Raw genomic sequence first — 15,730 nt, 5'->3', positions numbered from 1 at the left:
ACATATGTCTTGCTGTTTTAACACTATGACAATTTTTATATTTCCCTGTAAATTCTGGAATTGTAATTATCCAATATCTAAAATAGTTATCCCGTTCAGTGCGAACCAATTTAGAGAAGAGTTTAGGAATACCTGTGGAGTGATTTCATGTTAACCCGTTAGAGGGCGCCCGTGTTTCTCAGCGCATATATAAGATGTTCAATCCACGCGCCGGCCTTTTCAGCTGAGTCCGCGATCAGGTCACAGCCAGCGCTGTTTGCCTCCTGACACCCTCGAACACAATCCGACAAAATGATCATCTACAAGGACATCATCACCGGTAAGAATAGCGTCTAACACAACGTTGCATACCGAAATGTTACGATTTTACCTATATTTTTGGCGTCAAATGTTGTTGAAGTGTTTTAAAGGGCCGGTCTTTCCCGGCTCATCGCGGCCTAACTTTGTTGAATGCAGTTAGCATAGTGGCTAACCAAGCTGTGAACTATAAAGACGTTCGCGTCATTGCTGCGGGTTTAAATGTTACTCTTTTGTTTACCTTACCATTGCGAATCAATTTTACTCAAACTATTTCAGGTTATAAACGTGTTTGGTTATATTTAAACAAAGTTTGTCGATAAATGGGAGTGTTAGCAGCTGAGTTAAAACGCCGGTCGGCCAGTTTGGTGCTGGGTAGAAGTTGTGATGTTAACGTTAGTGGTTTTAATACTCATGTTCCTCTAAATCAGTCTGTTTTGGAAAAATAATATCTCTAGTGAATTTGACGACGGAAACGGCTCATTTTGAAAATCCAAGTAGCCTTTTTTTTTTGTATTTTTCGTTTTCACAGCCAATTATGAGATGATGAAATGAGCGCTAAACAGGGCGTGTTACTAGTCCAGGCCAGTTCACTTTAACGTTACTCCTCACTCACTTCTGAGAGCCTTTAAAGGGAAAGTTCTTTCATATTTGAGAATTATTTGGGAAAGTTCTTATATATTTGAGAATTATTATATCATTATTATTACCTTTTCTTAAGTCCCGTGACTGTTTGCGCAATTATGGGTGAGTAACATCCGCTGAACTCCAAACAGATGCTGACAATAAACCTGTTTAAAGGGTCGATGCATTGGGTGTAATAAGCGATTGCAAAAGCTGGATACAATAAGGCGACATTCTTTTCGCCCCTCAAAAGATTTAAATAAATTACTTTTAGACGATTATGAATTGCCCCAAAAGTTCAAACCAGTCTTTCCGCAGCAACATTGCGGGCGTGTTAAATATGTCTCTGTAGTAATGTTAACTCTGTAATATAACGTTCATGTTGCGTCAAGGAAAATGTTTAGTCATCTGCAACATTGATGATAAAAGTGCTTTACGTCATCGTGACCGAAAACAAATATTGTATATCTCTGTTTTGGAAACTTTCCAGTAAACAAACGGTTTGAGATTAGATGTGGAAATGGCCAGAGAACTACGCTTTAAAAATTACGATTATTTTTCAAAGAAATGATTGTAACGTTACTATATTTTAGTTAGATGTTTATTTAATATTTTGTAACTTTATCGGATTATTTGATACTAAATTATATTTATGCAGTAGTTAAAATCAATTTATTCACTTTTTGAGCATTAACCTGAAAATGCTATTTCCACTGAAATGTCATACATTTTGTATGCTTTGGAGCACAGCCTGTTTGGTCTCTTTTTAAAGATGACATGGCACATTATTGCTGAAGTGAAAAAAGAGATGTAAGTTTAAAGAGGTGAGCTCGGAGAAAAAGCTGTACCATTGTGTACTTTTTGTAATAAAAAATGCACATAAAATTATAATAATGTATATTTTCCAAAACACTGTTTTACTCTAAAACTGAAAATCAAAGCCATAGATTTGAGGTTTAAGCTTTTAGTAGCATTTTGTTTGGCCGCTGTACAAAATGTTTCCAATAGATTAAATTTGCCTCCCATTCATTTTCAATGCGATAATTTGACCATGAATAATGTTTTTAATTAACTATCGGACTGTTTAACCTTTTCGAATCGTCCATGTTGTTCACATTGCAAGTGCCAAAACCTTAACTAAGTTCATACCATTCAAATTCAGTAAATAATAAAAAAAAAAAATATATATATATATATATATATATATAGATTTGTCAAAATGGACAGAACAGCAGCAGAGGGTTAAAGCATTAGTGTGAAAAACCAGGCAGAAAGTGAGAGATTCTTAGTGCATGCCAGTGAATATTCATGGGAGTTAATTAAATCGGACCACAAGAGTGCAATAAGCTATCTGTTGTCTTCCACTTAGTGACAGTGGAAAAGAGGAATAAAAGAATCAGAAGTAACTAAACGCATTGGACTGAGAATCTAACTTTTCTTTGTTTTCTTTCACAGGGGACGAGATGTTCTCTGACATCTACAAAATCAAAGAGTCTGAGAATGGAATGATGATTGAAGTGGAGGGAAAGGTATGCAGGTTCATTTTAACCAAACTGCTTTTTAAAATTGTGTGGCAGCCCTCCCATGGACGTACAATGACGACAACTTAGGACACCTTTGAAGGTTATGACCTATGAAACCACTATATTCTGAGTACGATCTCTGAATGGGCTATGGCAAAATAGAAATAATTGTGCGTCCTGAATTTGAGTCAGTTAACACTTTATCTTATCAGTTCTGCAGATGTAAGCATTGGTTGTACTATTCCCGATCAATGTGTTTGTGATGTGATATCAGCTACAGTCATTGACTCCTTGTTTTTGCAGATGATCAGCAGGGCAGAGGGAGACATAGATGACGCACTGATTGGTGGCAATGCGTCAGCAGAAGTTCAGGATGAGGGCTGTGAGACTGCCACTGTCAGCGGTGTGGATATCGTTCTGAACCACAAGCTTCAGGAGACCTCCTTTGACAAGAAGTCTTACACAGCTCACATCAAGGACTACATGAAGGCGTAAGTTTAACATTATGAGGCATGTTTTACCTTGCAACAGGCTCGGTGTACTGTAAATATCATGGTTCACATTATTTTCCTGTGGTATTATTTGTTTTTGCATCATTGACAGCTCAGAGTCTTGCATTGTGGCCACCTGGGTTTTAAAATATTGAGATGCAAAATTAAAGGTCCCTGCGCTTTCTGCCTGCCTAGTGAGTGGCATGTAAGATTGAATTGGGGACTACAGAATTTTGATTTTAAACCACTGTGTTTGGCAGTTTGTGCGGCTTAATGAAACTTGAATATTTTGGTAATATTTGTCTTTCATTGTGACAGAGTGAAAGCCAAGCTGCAGGAACTTGCACCTGACAGGGTAGACCCCTTCATGGCTAACGCACCGGCTGAGGTCAAGAAAATTCTAGGCAACATCAAAAACTATCAGGTAGGCTGCAGTAACTGCTGCTTTTGTCATTTTGCTGAATTTGTATAAACTACTACTCAAAAGTTTGGGGTTGGTGAGATTCTTTTTGTGTTTTTGAAAAATATTTGACCAAAATCAGTAACGTTGACATAATTATAAATAGCTTTTCTATTTTAATGTGTTTTAAAGTGATTATTCCTGTGCTGGCAAAGCTGAATTCAGCATCATTACTCCAGTCTTCAGTGTCACATGATCCTTCAGAAATCATTAATATGCTGATTTGGTGTTCGAGAAACACTTATCAAGTTTTGTTGAAACTGATGTTTTTTTTTTTTAAGGATCTTTTGAAGAATAGAAAGTCCAAAAGAACTGCCTTTAATGCGTTCTTTCTGAATTAAAGTATTCGTTTCTTTCTGAAAAGTCTTGAAAATCGTTTCTTTCTAACGATTAATCAAAGATCGATTAACCTGTCGATAATTTAATCGATAAGACTAATCGATGGTCGATTTAGCAAGGTAGCCTAATCGTTAGAGCGCTTAGTGTGCTGCTCATGTGCAAAATCCAAGACCTATCAATCTGAACGACCAATCCAAGCAAGCTTACCCACTATACCCAACCACCACACACAAGATGACGTTAGAAAACGGGCATGGTTGCGACGCGATCGGATCCTGGAAGTCCTATAGCTTTAGCCAAGCAGCATGTCACTCCGTGATCTACGCATTGTTGTGTTTGGACTTGTTTAAGACCACCTGCTCTAAATAAAGATATGCAATCTACGACTTACTAATGTTTTGCGAAGTTAAAAACGGCGTAGCACAAAATAATCACTTGTATGCTCTTTACACGTGCGTCAGTGGGGATCCCAGCACTTTTGTCTTGGGGTACGAAACGCCTTTGTGATCTGCTAACTGATTTTCTCAATCTTACAGTTTTTCACTGGCGAATCCATGAACCCGGACGGTATAATTGGTCTCCTTGACTTCCGTGAGGATGGAGTCACACCATTCATGCTCTTTTTCAAGGATGGTCTGGAGATTGAGAAATGCGTAAGTTTATGAAGTCATTTTTTTTACATTTAAGTGTTAAGTTCTCGAATTATTGCGTAGCATCCACTGATAGGCCTTTTGCCATAATCAGTGGCTTCTGGGCTTGCACAAGGATGCAACAGTAATTTCCTCATGATGTCTGGCCATCTGAATGTTGGCTGGAAAGGATTAAATGGAGGAGGATAGGATAATTGCATTAGCATGAAGATCTGAAGAAAAAACAAAACTTGTTGCATGATGACGGTTTGCTTGTTGTTGTTTTTTGCCAGTGCTGAAGTGTTTGGGTCTTGATGGTATTAACTTGAAACAAAATTGATCTTTTTGTGTTTCTTTCTCACCATAGTAAACTTCCCAAATATCTTCAAGTTACCCCTCCAACTCTGGCTTCTGCTGGTGGATTTGACCCATGGATTAAACCAGTCATTCCCCCTCATTCTTTCCACCAGGACCAGAGGCTCTTTTAACATTACGAGGCCGCCGTTTTTGTTTCTTGATTGGCTTACTTCTACGAACTATCCATTCAAAGGAAATTTAAAACAGGACTTTTAGCAAGCCAAACTGCAATGTGAAAAGATTGTGGTAAAGAAACTGAGTAATTTGGGGGTTCTCTTTTATTTCTTTATCATGGAGGTGAAGTTGACTTGCTGGCTTCTCATTTGCTGTGCATGTCAGCTTCTAGTTTCAGCAGATGTACAGTTGTAATTTCCCCCCCTGTTCCCCATTGATTCACAGGATTGTATAGGATTTCTTGGCACCGTTATTGAATAAAATCAAGCTGCTGGCTAATTAAAGTTTTTTTTATTTATTTTTTCTTGTTAATTCTGCCTAACTTGTCTTGCAAGTTGAATCACAACCTGTTTTTTTAATCCAATTAGTTTTTGCTCAACTGCCATTGCTAAAAAAAAAAAAAAAATTCAAGGGTGAAGGAGATGAACCTCCTTTAAAGATAAGTTGGAAGCTCTACAGAGGTGCAAATAAAATAACTATATGAAGCACCAAGAATAAAACTTGATTGAGGGCATTGGGCTAAATTAATATATTATATATGAATATATAAAATCTGTGTATAAGATTATCTTAAATCAAATTAACTTCTCTCAAAACAAGTGTTATACCATAATTAATTAAAAATGAAGAGATGCACTTATTCACTTTTTCTTTTTCTTTTTTTTCTTTTTTTTTTAAACAAAGGTATATTGGGGAAAAAAAAGATTTAAATGGCATGGTTTGGGCACTTGTTCCCTATACAATGAACCGCTGCATCTAATTTTTGAACCAGCAATCAGAACAAAAAACAACTGGAGGATGTCTTGATACTGTGTATCTTATGCAGAAGTTGTAGACTCAGTTAATACGAAGAAATGTTAATGTAGGCTCAATTCAGGATAAATGGTACATTTCCCCAGTCATTGAGATCAATGGCAAAAAGTGTCCCAGTTTACCTGAATTCACCCTAGAGACCTTAATGTGTGAAGGGGAAAAATATAGTATAGTTCATATAGTTGTACAGGATTTAGTGAGTAAGGATCAAATCTCAAGCCTCAACAAAATACAAGAAAAGTCTTTGACACTTTTTCAAAAGTGAAATAATTTAAGCCATCAAAACAGTGAAAAATGTGCTGTAAATATGTGGACTGTTGATCTCTGAGCTATTAAATAAAAGCAAAGCAGTGATCAAAACTCCACATCAGAAAATTCCTGACATATCCTGTAGTTTATCTGATGGGAAAGAAGCATTTGTTTTAGTACTTAAATTGTTCTTTATAATGCTTGGATATTACTATTCTTACATTTCTGCTCAACCTCCAAAATAAAGTTAAACATGCCACAATTATAAATTAAAATGAAGTTATGCTAAATTACAGGTAGTGATAAAAGTGCATTTGTCAGTAAATGGCTTTCCCAGATGTGTATTGGAAACACAAATGCTTGCTTTTTTGAAGAGGGGTGTGTTTCACATGAGAAAGCAATGAGGTGAATTGTCCTTAAAGCCCTTGATAAGCATATGAAAGAGTCTTTAGCATCAGCATAGAGAATGCTAAACAATACTGTAATTCTTCACCCCCTCTCCGCACGGAAATCGGCTGATCTTTAACTTTAGACATTCTACTAACTATAAACTTAGCAACTATATGTGAGCTAACTCTCATTAGGATTGTATACTTTAGGGTTAGTTGGTAGGCTTAGTAGAGTAAGTTGACATGTAGTTGCAAAGTTACTTAGTAGAATGTGTCGGGGACCACGGAAATGAAGTTAGCAGATATTAAGCAGACAGTCTACTAATACTGTAATGAGTTAGTTGACATGTAGTTGCAAAATTATGAATGTTTAAAGTGGAACATCGGAGTAGTGTTACCCTAGATTTTGTGTCATGTGCCCACCTGTAACCTTACCTAGGAACATTTTTGTGTGTAAAAGTAGATTAGCTAGTGTGCTAGAGTTCATTAATGAATTCACTTTAAGCTCCTTGGGTCTTGTGGCTGCTAAGAAAGCCCAAATAATGACCTTGGTTTTGGTAATAAGCTGCTTTATGTTTCTTGATGCCTTATCACCCCTTTCATGACCACAGTGACATACATTTTGCTTTCAAAAATGCTCACACTTTGAATTAAATATATTTCTAATTCCCATGACAGAAATGATTCTGTATATACATGGCAGGGATCATGTAGGAACCTCATGGTTCATTTGCACTCTGATTTCTTGAGGATAAAAGACATTAACATTACAGATTCTGGCGATTTCACAAGTATATCACTATATATATATATATATTATATATGACTAGACCTTTATATAATTTATAGTGGCTTATTTTACTGTTAGGAGAACATAGAATATAAAACGGGATTTTCAAATACAAATTTAATTAAAAAAATTGTAATCAAATCAATGTTTTTTAAAACTTAATTTTGTTAATTAATCTTTTAAAATGTAATCAATTGACATTTGAATAATTCCCTTTTTTCCTGGCAAGTTTAAATTTAAATACGGTTTAAATTAAAACTTGTGTGATATTCCCTATTACTTTTAAGTACATTCTACCGTGCAATAGTTGTACGTTTCTTTCATAATTTCGTCAAGTTAGACCAAATGTTTATTTTTGAGTGTTCTAATGAAGAACTTTCATGACCTCAGATTTTGACCATATGTTGTATTATGAAATAATCACACATTTATCATTTATCCCAGTCCTGCTGTGTGAATCATAAAAAGTGTCTCAATGTGTGCAGAGAAACAACATGGAAAAAATGATTTTTGTACAAAAACCTTTATTTCAAGAAATTAAAGTGAAATACTATATAAAATAAGTGTTTAAATCAGAAAACTAAATCTGAATAAAACTGTTTACAATTAAACTATCAATACGTTTTCTTAAAAAAAGTCAACATCTACTTTTTATACACAACAAGTGATGAGGATTGGACAGTCTGACGACTGAAGATCTGAACTGAATGATTCTATTTCTAGGGAATTCCTCAATATAACAAGCATAATAAAACAGCTTAGCATTGTAAAATGCCACAGGTTTCTGATACACCTTTAAAAAGAACAACAATTATTCTTAAAAAAAAAAATCCAGAAATAACATTTTGAACTTTTTGGGGATGTTTGTTTTTCATAACCACAAAGAGTCCAATGGTGAAAATGGTCAGTCGCTCTTCTCTTCGCCCTGGTAGTGTCTGTACTCCGGTTTCAGCTCCCAGGTGTTCTTGTGGGTGCCTTTGACATTGTATATGCCAATGTCCCGAAGAATCTCCTTCAAGTAAGTCTATAGAGGTTGAAAAAAGGGGAGTTTTTAATAGGTAGCCTTGTAGCCTACCCTACCATTCAAAAGCTTGGGGTCAGTAAGAATAAAGTAGAGCAAAGTAATGTTTTGAAAGAAATTGCTACTTTAAATCAGCAAGGATGCTTTAAATTGGTGTTAAACATTCGTGTATATATAGTGTAACCCACCACAGGCTGTTTTGTGATGTCCACCAGATCCTTAATGTTATAATACTGATGCTTTTCAAAGGCGGAGAACAGCATGTCCAGCACCTGATGTTTATCTGCACGTGCCCTCTTTCCTTCTTCTTTCTTCCTCTTTTCATAATTCAGCTGAGAGAAACAGGAACAGAGAGAGTGCATCAACAATCAATTGTATAATACTTACGACATCTGTTTGAGGACACGAAAGCTTGACCTACATTATAGGCGTGATTAGCCACAGGTTTGTAGTTGGTGGTAACGGCTTTGTCGAGCTGTTGAGAGAACCTGAGCGGTTTAGATAACTCCTCCATCTGCAGTCTGCAACAAAACACAACATCCTTTATGAGATCTAGCTATGAAAACATTTAAGTTTAAGTATCAAACAGCACATATACACATAAAAAGATTGTGTGTGGATCTGTATAGACCTAATCATTTTTTTTTCGTGCTATCATGAAATGTCATGCTATCTATTTTCTAAATGCATGTAGTAGTTTTATTTATTTTTTCTTAACAACTTACTGTAAATGTGTCATTTAAAAAAACAAAAAACATTATAATACAATATAATTTTTTTTTTTTTTTTTTTGATAATCCATTACACTCAGATGTACGTCACAATCTGGATGAAAAAAAATATCTGTTGCTACTTCTGTTTCATTGACTTTAAGGTTTAGAATTAAGGTTTGCTTAGAGTTAGTGCTCACTTGCTGGTGAGCTGCCTGTGGAGGCAGCATTTTAAGGCATCACCTTATTTTACCACAATTTGGCCAAATTCATCTCATGTATCCTTCATGGAAAAGATAATCCCAGAATACATTGCAAACATTTGATGAAAAAACAAAACAAAACAAAAAATCCAGAAAAATGTGAAATAAATGTTTATGCTGCATATTTATTTTTCATTAATTACAAAAAAAGACAGCTAAACCAGTCAGTGATATAAATTGAATTTACACAATATTTGTGAGCATGTTGTTATTCAAATGCTTATTACAGAATCCTGTTGTTAGCTTAGCAACAAATATATATATTTTATGGATTGATCGTTTACATAGCAAATAGCCTGTGTTGGGCAATTCATAAATTATTTATTCTAATAGGTTTTATTACAACATTTGGAAACACATTTCTTTTACAGTGTCCTTGTTACACATGTACTTACAGTAAATTATGCATAACTACACGCAACTAACCCTAAACCAAACCCTATTCCTAACCATAACCCTATAGTAAGTACATGTTAGGTCAGTGATAATGCGTATACTGCAATATTGCAACTATTTGGTATAAGAGTTTGTCTGTTATGCTAAAAACGAAGTTGTTTAATCAATTAAAAATCTGTTCAAAGATCATAGGTGAGCATCTTGAGAAGCTTTATGATTCAGCTTATTATGACAATTAGCTAAGGCTGGCTAATAATACGGTTTCTAACCCTATTCATATCCAAATATTGGTCGGGATTGACTCAATTCTTTAAAACCCATTCACTGAAATCAATTGCAAGTTGAGGCTATTAGAGTGGTATGCGGAACGTCTGCCATAAAGAGCTTTTGGCTCATACTTATGAGTTTCTATGATGATTATAAATGACTATAAACTATTAAGTTTTAATAATAAAAGTTTTGTAATCCCATGAGAATAGAGAAGTCCACACAGCAGCTATAATGACACAGAGGAACGATATCGTCGGAATCTGAATTAATTGCTAAAGTAACAAAAACATTGACCGTGTTTAAACATTTAAAGCGGTGGACAACATAACTACAGCACATGCTTTAATAAACAATATGTTATTGTGCATTTGTTACGGTTATAGTTATCATTCTTGGAGTGAACTGGCCTCAATAGCAGCTCAACAGGTTTTGTAACAAAGCTAGTGTGTATATATGAACATACTTCTTCAGCCTCATGTAGTTTTCACTGACGGCCGGTCTGCATTCAGCTCTCTGCACCACCAATCCTTCCAGTGCAATTTTATCTTTGTGAGAGAAGAGACATTAATACTCAGTGACAGTTGTATCGAAGCAATCTCTGCTGCAACACACAGCATATTACTGCTCAGTCATTACATCAGCAGAGAGACGCAACAGTACGTTCTGTACAGTCTCTCATCCAGGCAGTGAAAATTTCAATACTTTAAATTAGGCCATACAAAGGAATATTTATAATTGCTGTTTTGTTGGATGATTGTCAAGTCAAAGGCCATCAGACCATTATAAACAGAACAAGGCCTGACTAGGTCCTTCTTGGACCTCCACTCAAGCAGGGGGCGACGGTGAGCACTCACCTGGGCCTGTACCTGTACCTGAGCCGCTGGCCTCGGCATCTGACTGCCCTACAAGAGGGATGGCAACATGAGAACGAGGGGGGGTACATGCCAAAGTAATCACGGCAGGCCAAGCCTCACGCCAGCTTCTTACACAGCAGTCAGCGAAAGCAAACGCACAAATAGACACAAACCAACAAGCCACACAGAACCTCTGATCAATCAGAAACCAATGAGGAAATTGATCCAAATTAATCCAAAAATCACACACCACAGGTCCCTACCCCTGTCTTCGGGGCTGTGTAGATTTATATCTATGACAATATTAGAAGAATAGTCCTAAACAGTACATTTTAGGGGTGTGACGACAGACGTGAATTGGGTTCACTAGAATGAGATGACATTTTAACATTATTTTTAAGAAATCTTCAGTGATACATTATATAACTGGAAAAATCGTTTTTTATTCGACTGAAAGTCATAAAATGCACAAATATGCAGGTGCATTTTGAAATGTTTTAACTAATCTAGGGCTGTCACTAATGATTATTTTGGCAATCGAGTAATCGATCAATTAATTTGGCGATTGCTTGGATTTTTTTTCTTGGTGTAAATAGACCTAAGTGAACAATAGTCTTTGAAATGACTTAAATACATATATAATAACAATGAGGCAATAATCAAAAGCAAGTATTTATGATAGAAATGCAGTAATTTCTTGAGCAAAAACATGTTGACATCAAGACAAGGGTTTAAACTTGTATTTTCAAAAATCATTTTCAAAAATCAAACAATTCATATATTTAGAAACATAAGAATGATTTACGATGCAAATCTGGTGAAATGGTGCACACTGCAGTGCATTCCCAGATGAACATTATAAGCAACCCAAACTCACAACATATGCAGAGATGGAGTTTGTAACCAAACTGCTGAGACGCGCTACATGCATGCCATGTAAATAATAACAGTGAAACACTTTGCATGAAACACAAAGTGCACCAGACTTTATGCATTCCCAAATGCACGCCATTAACCCAAACAAACAGCACATGCAGAGACTGAGTTCGAGTGGAGCAGCATTTACTGTGAATGGAGCCGTTCTAAAACACATATGTAAATATTAAAGCGCTGTGCTTCACTCAGAAACCCGCAGCGCATTTATTTATTTAATTGTCATATGCAGTAAAAGACAGAGCAATATAATGTAAGCACTGTAAAAGGTTTTGCCACAAACTCAAACCCCATCATGCTGATATCGCTAGACAGCTTTTCACCTCGACAAGAAATATATCGTCACATTTTAATATCGTGGTACGAGATCTCATTTCTCGTCACACCCCTGGAACATTTACAGTTGAGCTAGCAATTAAAAAAATAAACTGATCTCATTCATCCCTGAAAAACGATTTTTTTAAGAAATAGTCCCAGGTAGAGAAGTGAAGTGACCAGGCAATTTGGCACTCAAGCACATTGTAACAACTAAAGAAATCATCCGATTCAACACTTGCAATATATATATATAAAAAAAAAAAAGTGAATTAGGATGGCAACTAGTCACTCATGCACACACAACACCCAAGCTATACACAAAACAAATCAACGTTAATCAAAGAATAAAGGCAATGAGTAGATTTGGCTTCCAAAACCAGCGATTTTTGAAGGCCCATTCTAACATCTTCTACCATCAAAACACACACACACACACACACACACACACACACACATGATTGAGAGGCAAAGGTCAGCAACTGCAAAAGCTTAAGAGACCAGATGAAAGCTATTACAACCTAATTTCTGATTCATCTCACAGAACAGACAGAGTAGAGAAAGTAATTGAAAAGAACTGGAGGAAGAGAGAATATGAGGCAGCTGAAGTATGTACAGGATATCCCAGAGATCGCACATCATGACTTACCGAATAAACTGTTTGAAAGCAAAAGTTTGGTTAACAAAAAACAGTAATACTATAATACTTTCATTAATAAGTAATTAACAACCATTATATAGGCTAATTCTTAACATGTCTTTGTACACAAATATTAAAAAAGTACCAATGCAACTATATTATTTAAAGTATCACAGAACTTTTTAGGTGCAATAGTTCTGATTTTACATTGGACATAAAATTGTGCCCCAAAGTACAAAAACTAGCCATAAAAAAAAAAGTCATTAAAAAAATTAATGTCATTAAAAATTTGTCATTATTTTTATTGATGACTCAATAATGAAAGTTATTATCACTATGTATTACTGAAAATGATCATCTGATTTACCCATTTTACTTTAGATTTATATTTTTTGTGCTTAAAGGTATAGCGGAGGATTTTCTTTTTCCGGGTGGGTAGTGTAAACTATTGGTCCACCTAAGTGTCAATCATTCTGGTGATATGTTTACGTAAGGCCGTCGTACGTGCTCGTCCCTTAGTTTTCGCTTTCTGCGCATGCGCACTTTCAGATGTTTATGTGTGGTGGTGAGCTAGAGCTACGGTTTAAGCCATTCATTGAAGCTCGCCGTTTCACCGGGTCCTTTGAAAATGTCTGAGGGTCGCAAGAGAAAAAGTTTGTACGAACTGTATGAGAAGAAGAGAAAGGCCTCAGAAGAGAGAAACAAGATCAGAGTGTTTTTGGGAGATTGTTTCACACGATGGCGTGCGCTGAAAACACAGGTTGGGCTTCCCACTGATGCCTCAGTCGCGAAGTTTTTTACTCGACAGGTAAAGTTTGGCATGCTATTTGGAGAAAAAGTGCAAATCTTCTTTTGGAAAGTAATCTTGTATGAGCGATGCCTACAGCAACTTGTAAACAGAGCGTGCACGAGGAGAACCTCGCACACGTTTAATAGGCGTTCCCTCTCGGGAGCAGGTAGTGTGTTGCGCATGTGCATTTTTTCAAAAAGTGGAGAGGGCGGTTCTTATCTAAAATTCGGAAAGATCCTCCGCTATACCTTTAATTATTATTATTATTTTTTTTTTACAATATAACACTAATGTAATACATGAGCATTATCATCAATTAATGACAAATGGTGTACTTTAACTGCACATCGTTTTAAATGCATTTGTTTCAGTTTTTCTGATTTCACAGACAGGGCTTAGACTAAACCTGGATTAGGCTTTAGCCCCTTCAGACCTGATTATATAAGGTGCAAATTGAAAATACATTTGCATAATTTAGGTAAAAAGGGGGCTCTAATCGGTTAGCCATGCCTGACCCAAGTTATGGGTCACATCTTCATGGTGATTAGTTGATCAGGGTATTACTCATATTATACACTTTTATTGGTTTACACAAAAAAAAACATGTGATGTGATGTCCATTTCAATGGAAGCAGGGTTTGAAGGGGTTAGTTCAAGTATGGCATTTAAGTAGCTTTTACAAACGTCCCTTAGAAAAAAAACACTGGTGTGCATCTTGACACAAAACTTGACATATTTTAAAGTCGCCATGAAATCAAATTTTACAATTCGTATTTTTATATGTAATATTGTAGTGTTTATTATAAATGATTTATCTGTGCACTTCATAATTTTTTTTCATGTGCCTTTATATTCTTTAATCAAATAATATGTTATCCTTCCCTCCCCCCTCGAAACAACTTCTCTTCTGCGTGGCAACTCCCCTCAAAACGTTAGTCTGCTATGAGCGAAAGATGAAGAGGAGGAGGGCTAAAGTAAAACCCTGCCCTCTATTCAATATTCCGTTTCACTTGGAAATATACGTCACAACACTGGAGAAAAGTCGTTTGTAACTTCCGGTTCATGGCGACTTTAAGATTATCAGTGAAAGTTGTTTTCAGTTAAACCAACTCAAACATGCATTTTAGTCAGAGGCTAAGCTTAAACCTTGTCTGTGAAACCGGGGGTAAGAATTTTTAATTTGAGATTCAGCACAGTAATTCACAGCACTGTAAGATCCTGGGTCTCACCTGAAGAGTTTTCAGTAAAAACTGCCAGAGTCTGTCCACCGACGGTCTGCAGAGTGAACGGATGCTCTCTAGGGGCTCGTACCATAGAAGGCTTCTCCCCAATGGTGTCTATGGTGGTCAGCTCCTCATTGAGTGTGAATGACACCTGTCAATCAATCAATCAATCAGAAAAACACTGATTCCACCCAAACACACAAGCCCAAATATAAAAGAATCAGGCCTGGTTTCACAGACCAGGCTAAACCAGGATTAGGCCTTAGTTCAATGAGGGCATTTAAATAGCTTTTATAAACTTTATGAACATTTCGGTTCTTGAAACAAAACAATGGCACTCACATATTTTAAGATGTATCTGTGCAAGTTGCTTTCAGTAAAAACAGCTCAAACATGCATTTTACTCATAGAGTAACTTATAGGCTTAATCCTTGTCTGTGAAACCGGGGGTTAATGTTTAATGACATGCTAGTTAACTTACCTCCGCTTTGCCTTGATTCCTGTACGAACAAGAACAATTATGTGAATACAAATGTTAAATGTTTAATATAAACGTTGTGTTTGTAGTACTCAATAACATTAAGTTTTGTTACATACTTGCAAATTCGGAGCTTTCCAACTTCACCTCTCCCTGTTGCTTTGGCCCATTGATGTGACAAATACTTCGGGACCTTTAAACAGTTTAAACACCAACAGTGGCGTTAAAACAATGTAATCATCGCACCGCAACGCATACATCACATTGCAATCGTGGTATCTGTAAGTTAGATGCTAAAACCATGTTAATAAAACCTGAAACATTAGCTGTAGCAGTTCATCATCGTCAAAACACTTACTTTGACCAGCCATACACCAGTGTTTTGTTTTGCCCCAGTCAGATCCACTTCTCCTTTATCTGACATGATTGTTAATAGTTTAAAACTGTGTATTCTAATTATTTCATGTGGATTTAATACACCTCTTCCACGCTATACGCACTTTTGCTAGCACATCACCAACAGATTCGGTTGTACGGTGGCCAGATAGGACAAAAAACGGAAGCTTTACACAGATTACAGTTAGTTAGGCTGCCGCCTAATGGCTGCCACATAGTTGCATTTTCTATTTAGATTTAAAGGATATTTTCGACATCGCTTTGTCATTTTATTTAGTCAAATGCAGTAAATGCAACTGACTTATA

The 15,730-nt window shown here is 36.2% G+C and overlaps 2 protein-coding genes across 3 annotated transcripts; one reads left to right on the top strand and one right to left on the bottom strand.

Moving 5' to 3' along the window:
- The first annotated feature begins 137 nt into the window (after positions 1–137).
- On the top strand, positions 138–5,178 carry tpt1 (tumor protein, translationally-controlled 1). The gene is made up of 6 exons (XM_084399938.1): positions 138–319; positions 2,377–2,450; positions 2,748–2,935; positions 3,254–3,359; positions 4,271–4,387; positions 4,731–5,178. Exons 1-6 carry the CDS (start codon positions 292–294, stop codon positions 4,731–4,733), a joined length of 516 nt encoding a protein of 171 aa, XP_084256064.1. The 5' UTR covers positions 138–291; the 3' UTR covers positions 4,734–5,178.
- A 2,461-nt stretch (positions 5,179–7,639) lies between these two features.
- Positions 7,640–15,610, bottom strand: gtf2f2a (general transcription factor IIF, polypeptide 2a). Of its 2 annotated transcripts, XM_084399917.1 has the most exons (9): positions 15,387–15,582; positions 15,148–15,221; positions 15,032–15,050; positions 14,557–14,701; positions 10,650–10,697; positions 10,259–10,340; positions 8,578–8,677; positions 8,345–8,488; positions 7,640–8,159 (listed from the first exon to the last, which is right to left on the bottom strand). In XM_084399917.1, exons 1-9 carry the CDS (start codon positions 15,450–15,452, stop codon positions 8,040–8,042), a joined length of 798 nt encoding a protein of 265 aa, XP_084256043.1. In that variant the 5' UTR covers positions 15,453–15,582; the 3' UTR covers positions 7,640–8,039. The 2 variants fall into 2 exon arrangements, with proteins under 2 accessions (XP_084256043.1, XP_084256044.1); XM_084399918.1 differs by lacking the exon at positions 10,650–10,697 and having other exon boundaries at positions 15,387–15,610.
- Between the last annotated feature and the right edge of the window lie 120 nt (positions 15,611–15,730).

This window comes from Rutilus rutilus, assembly GCF_951802725.1.
Source record: "Rutilus rutilus genome assembly, chromosome: 2".
NCBI lineage: Eukaryota > Metazoa > Chordata > Actinopteri > Cypriniformes > Leuciscidae > Rutilus > Rutilus rutilus.
This window is presented reverse-complemented; position numbering and strand designations above follow the sequence as displayed.

What these genes read in the sequence shown, in the direction of transcription:
- tpt1 (XM_084399938.1), top strand. Translation starts at nt 292, where the DNA reads ATGATCATCTACAAGGACATCATCACCG. An exon ending in TGATTGAAGTGGAGGGAAAG is followed by an intron (nt 2,451 to 2,747) that starts GTATGCAGGTTC and finishes TTGTTTTTGCAG; the next exon opens with ATGATCAGCAGGGCAGAGGG. An exon ending in ATCAAGGACTACATGAAGGC is followed by an intron (nt 2,936 to 3,253) that starts GTAAGTTTAACA and finishes TCATTGTGACAG; the next exon opens with AGTGAAAGCCAAGCTGCAGG.
- gtf2f2a (XM_084399917.1), bottom strand. Translation starts at nt 15,452, where the DNA reads ATGTCAGATAAAGGAGAAGTGGATCTGACTGGGGCAAAACAAAACACT. An exon ending in TTTTACTGAAAACTCTTCAG is followed by an intron (nt 10,698 to 14,556) that starts GTGAGACCCAGG and finishes TCCCTCTTGTAG; the next exon opens with GGCAGTCAGATGCCGAGGCC. An exon ending in AGGTACAGGTACAGGCCCAG is followed by an intron (nt 10,341 to 10,649) that starts GTGAGTGCTCAC and finishes TCTCTCACAAAG; the next exon opens with ATAAAATTGCACTGGAAGGA.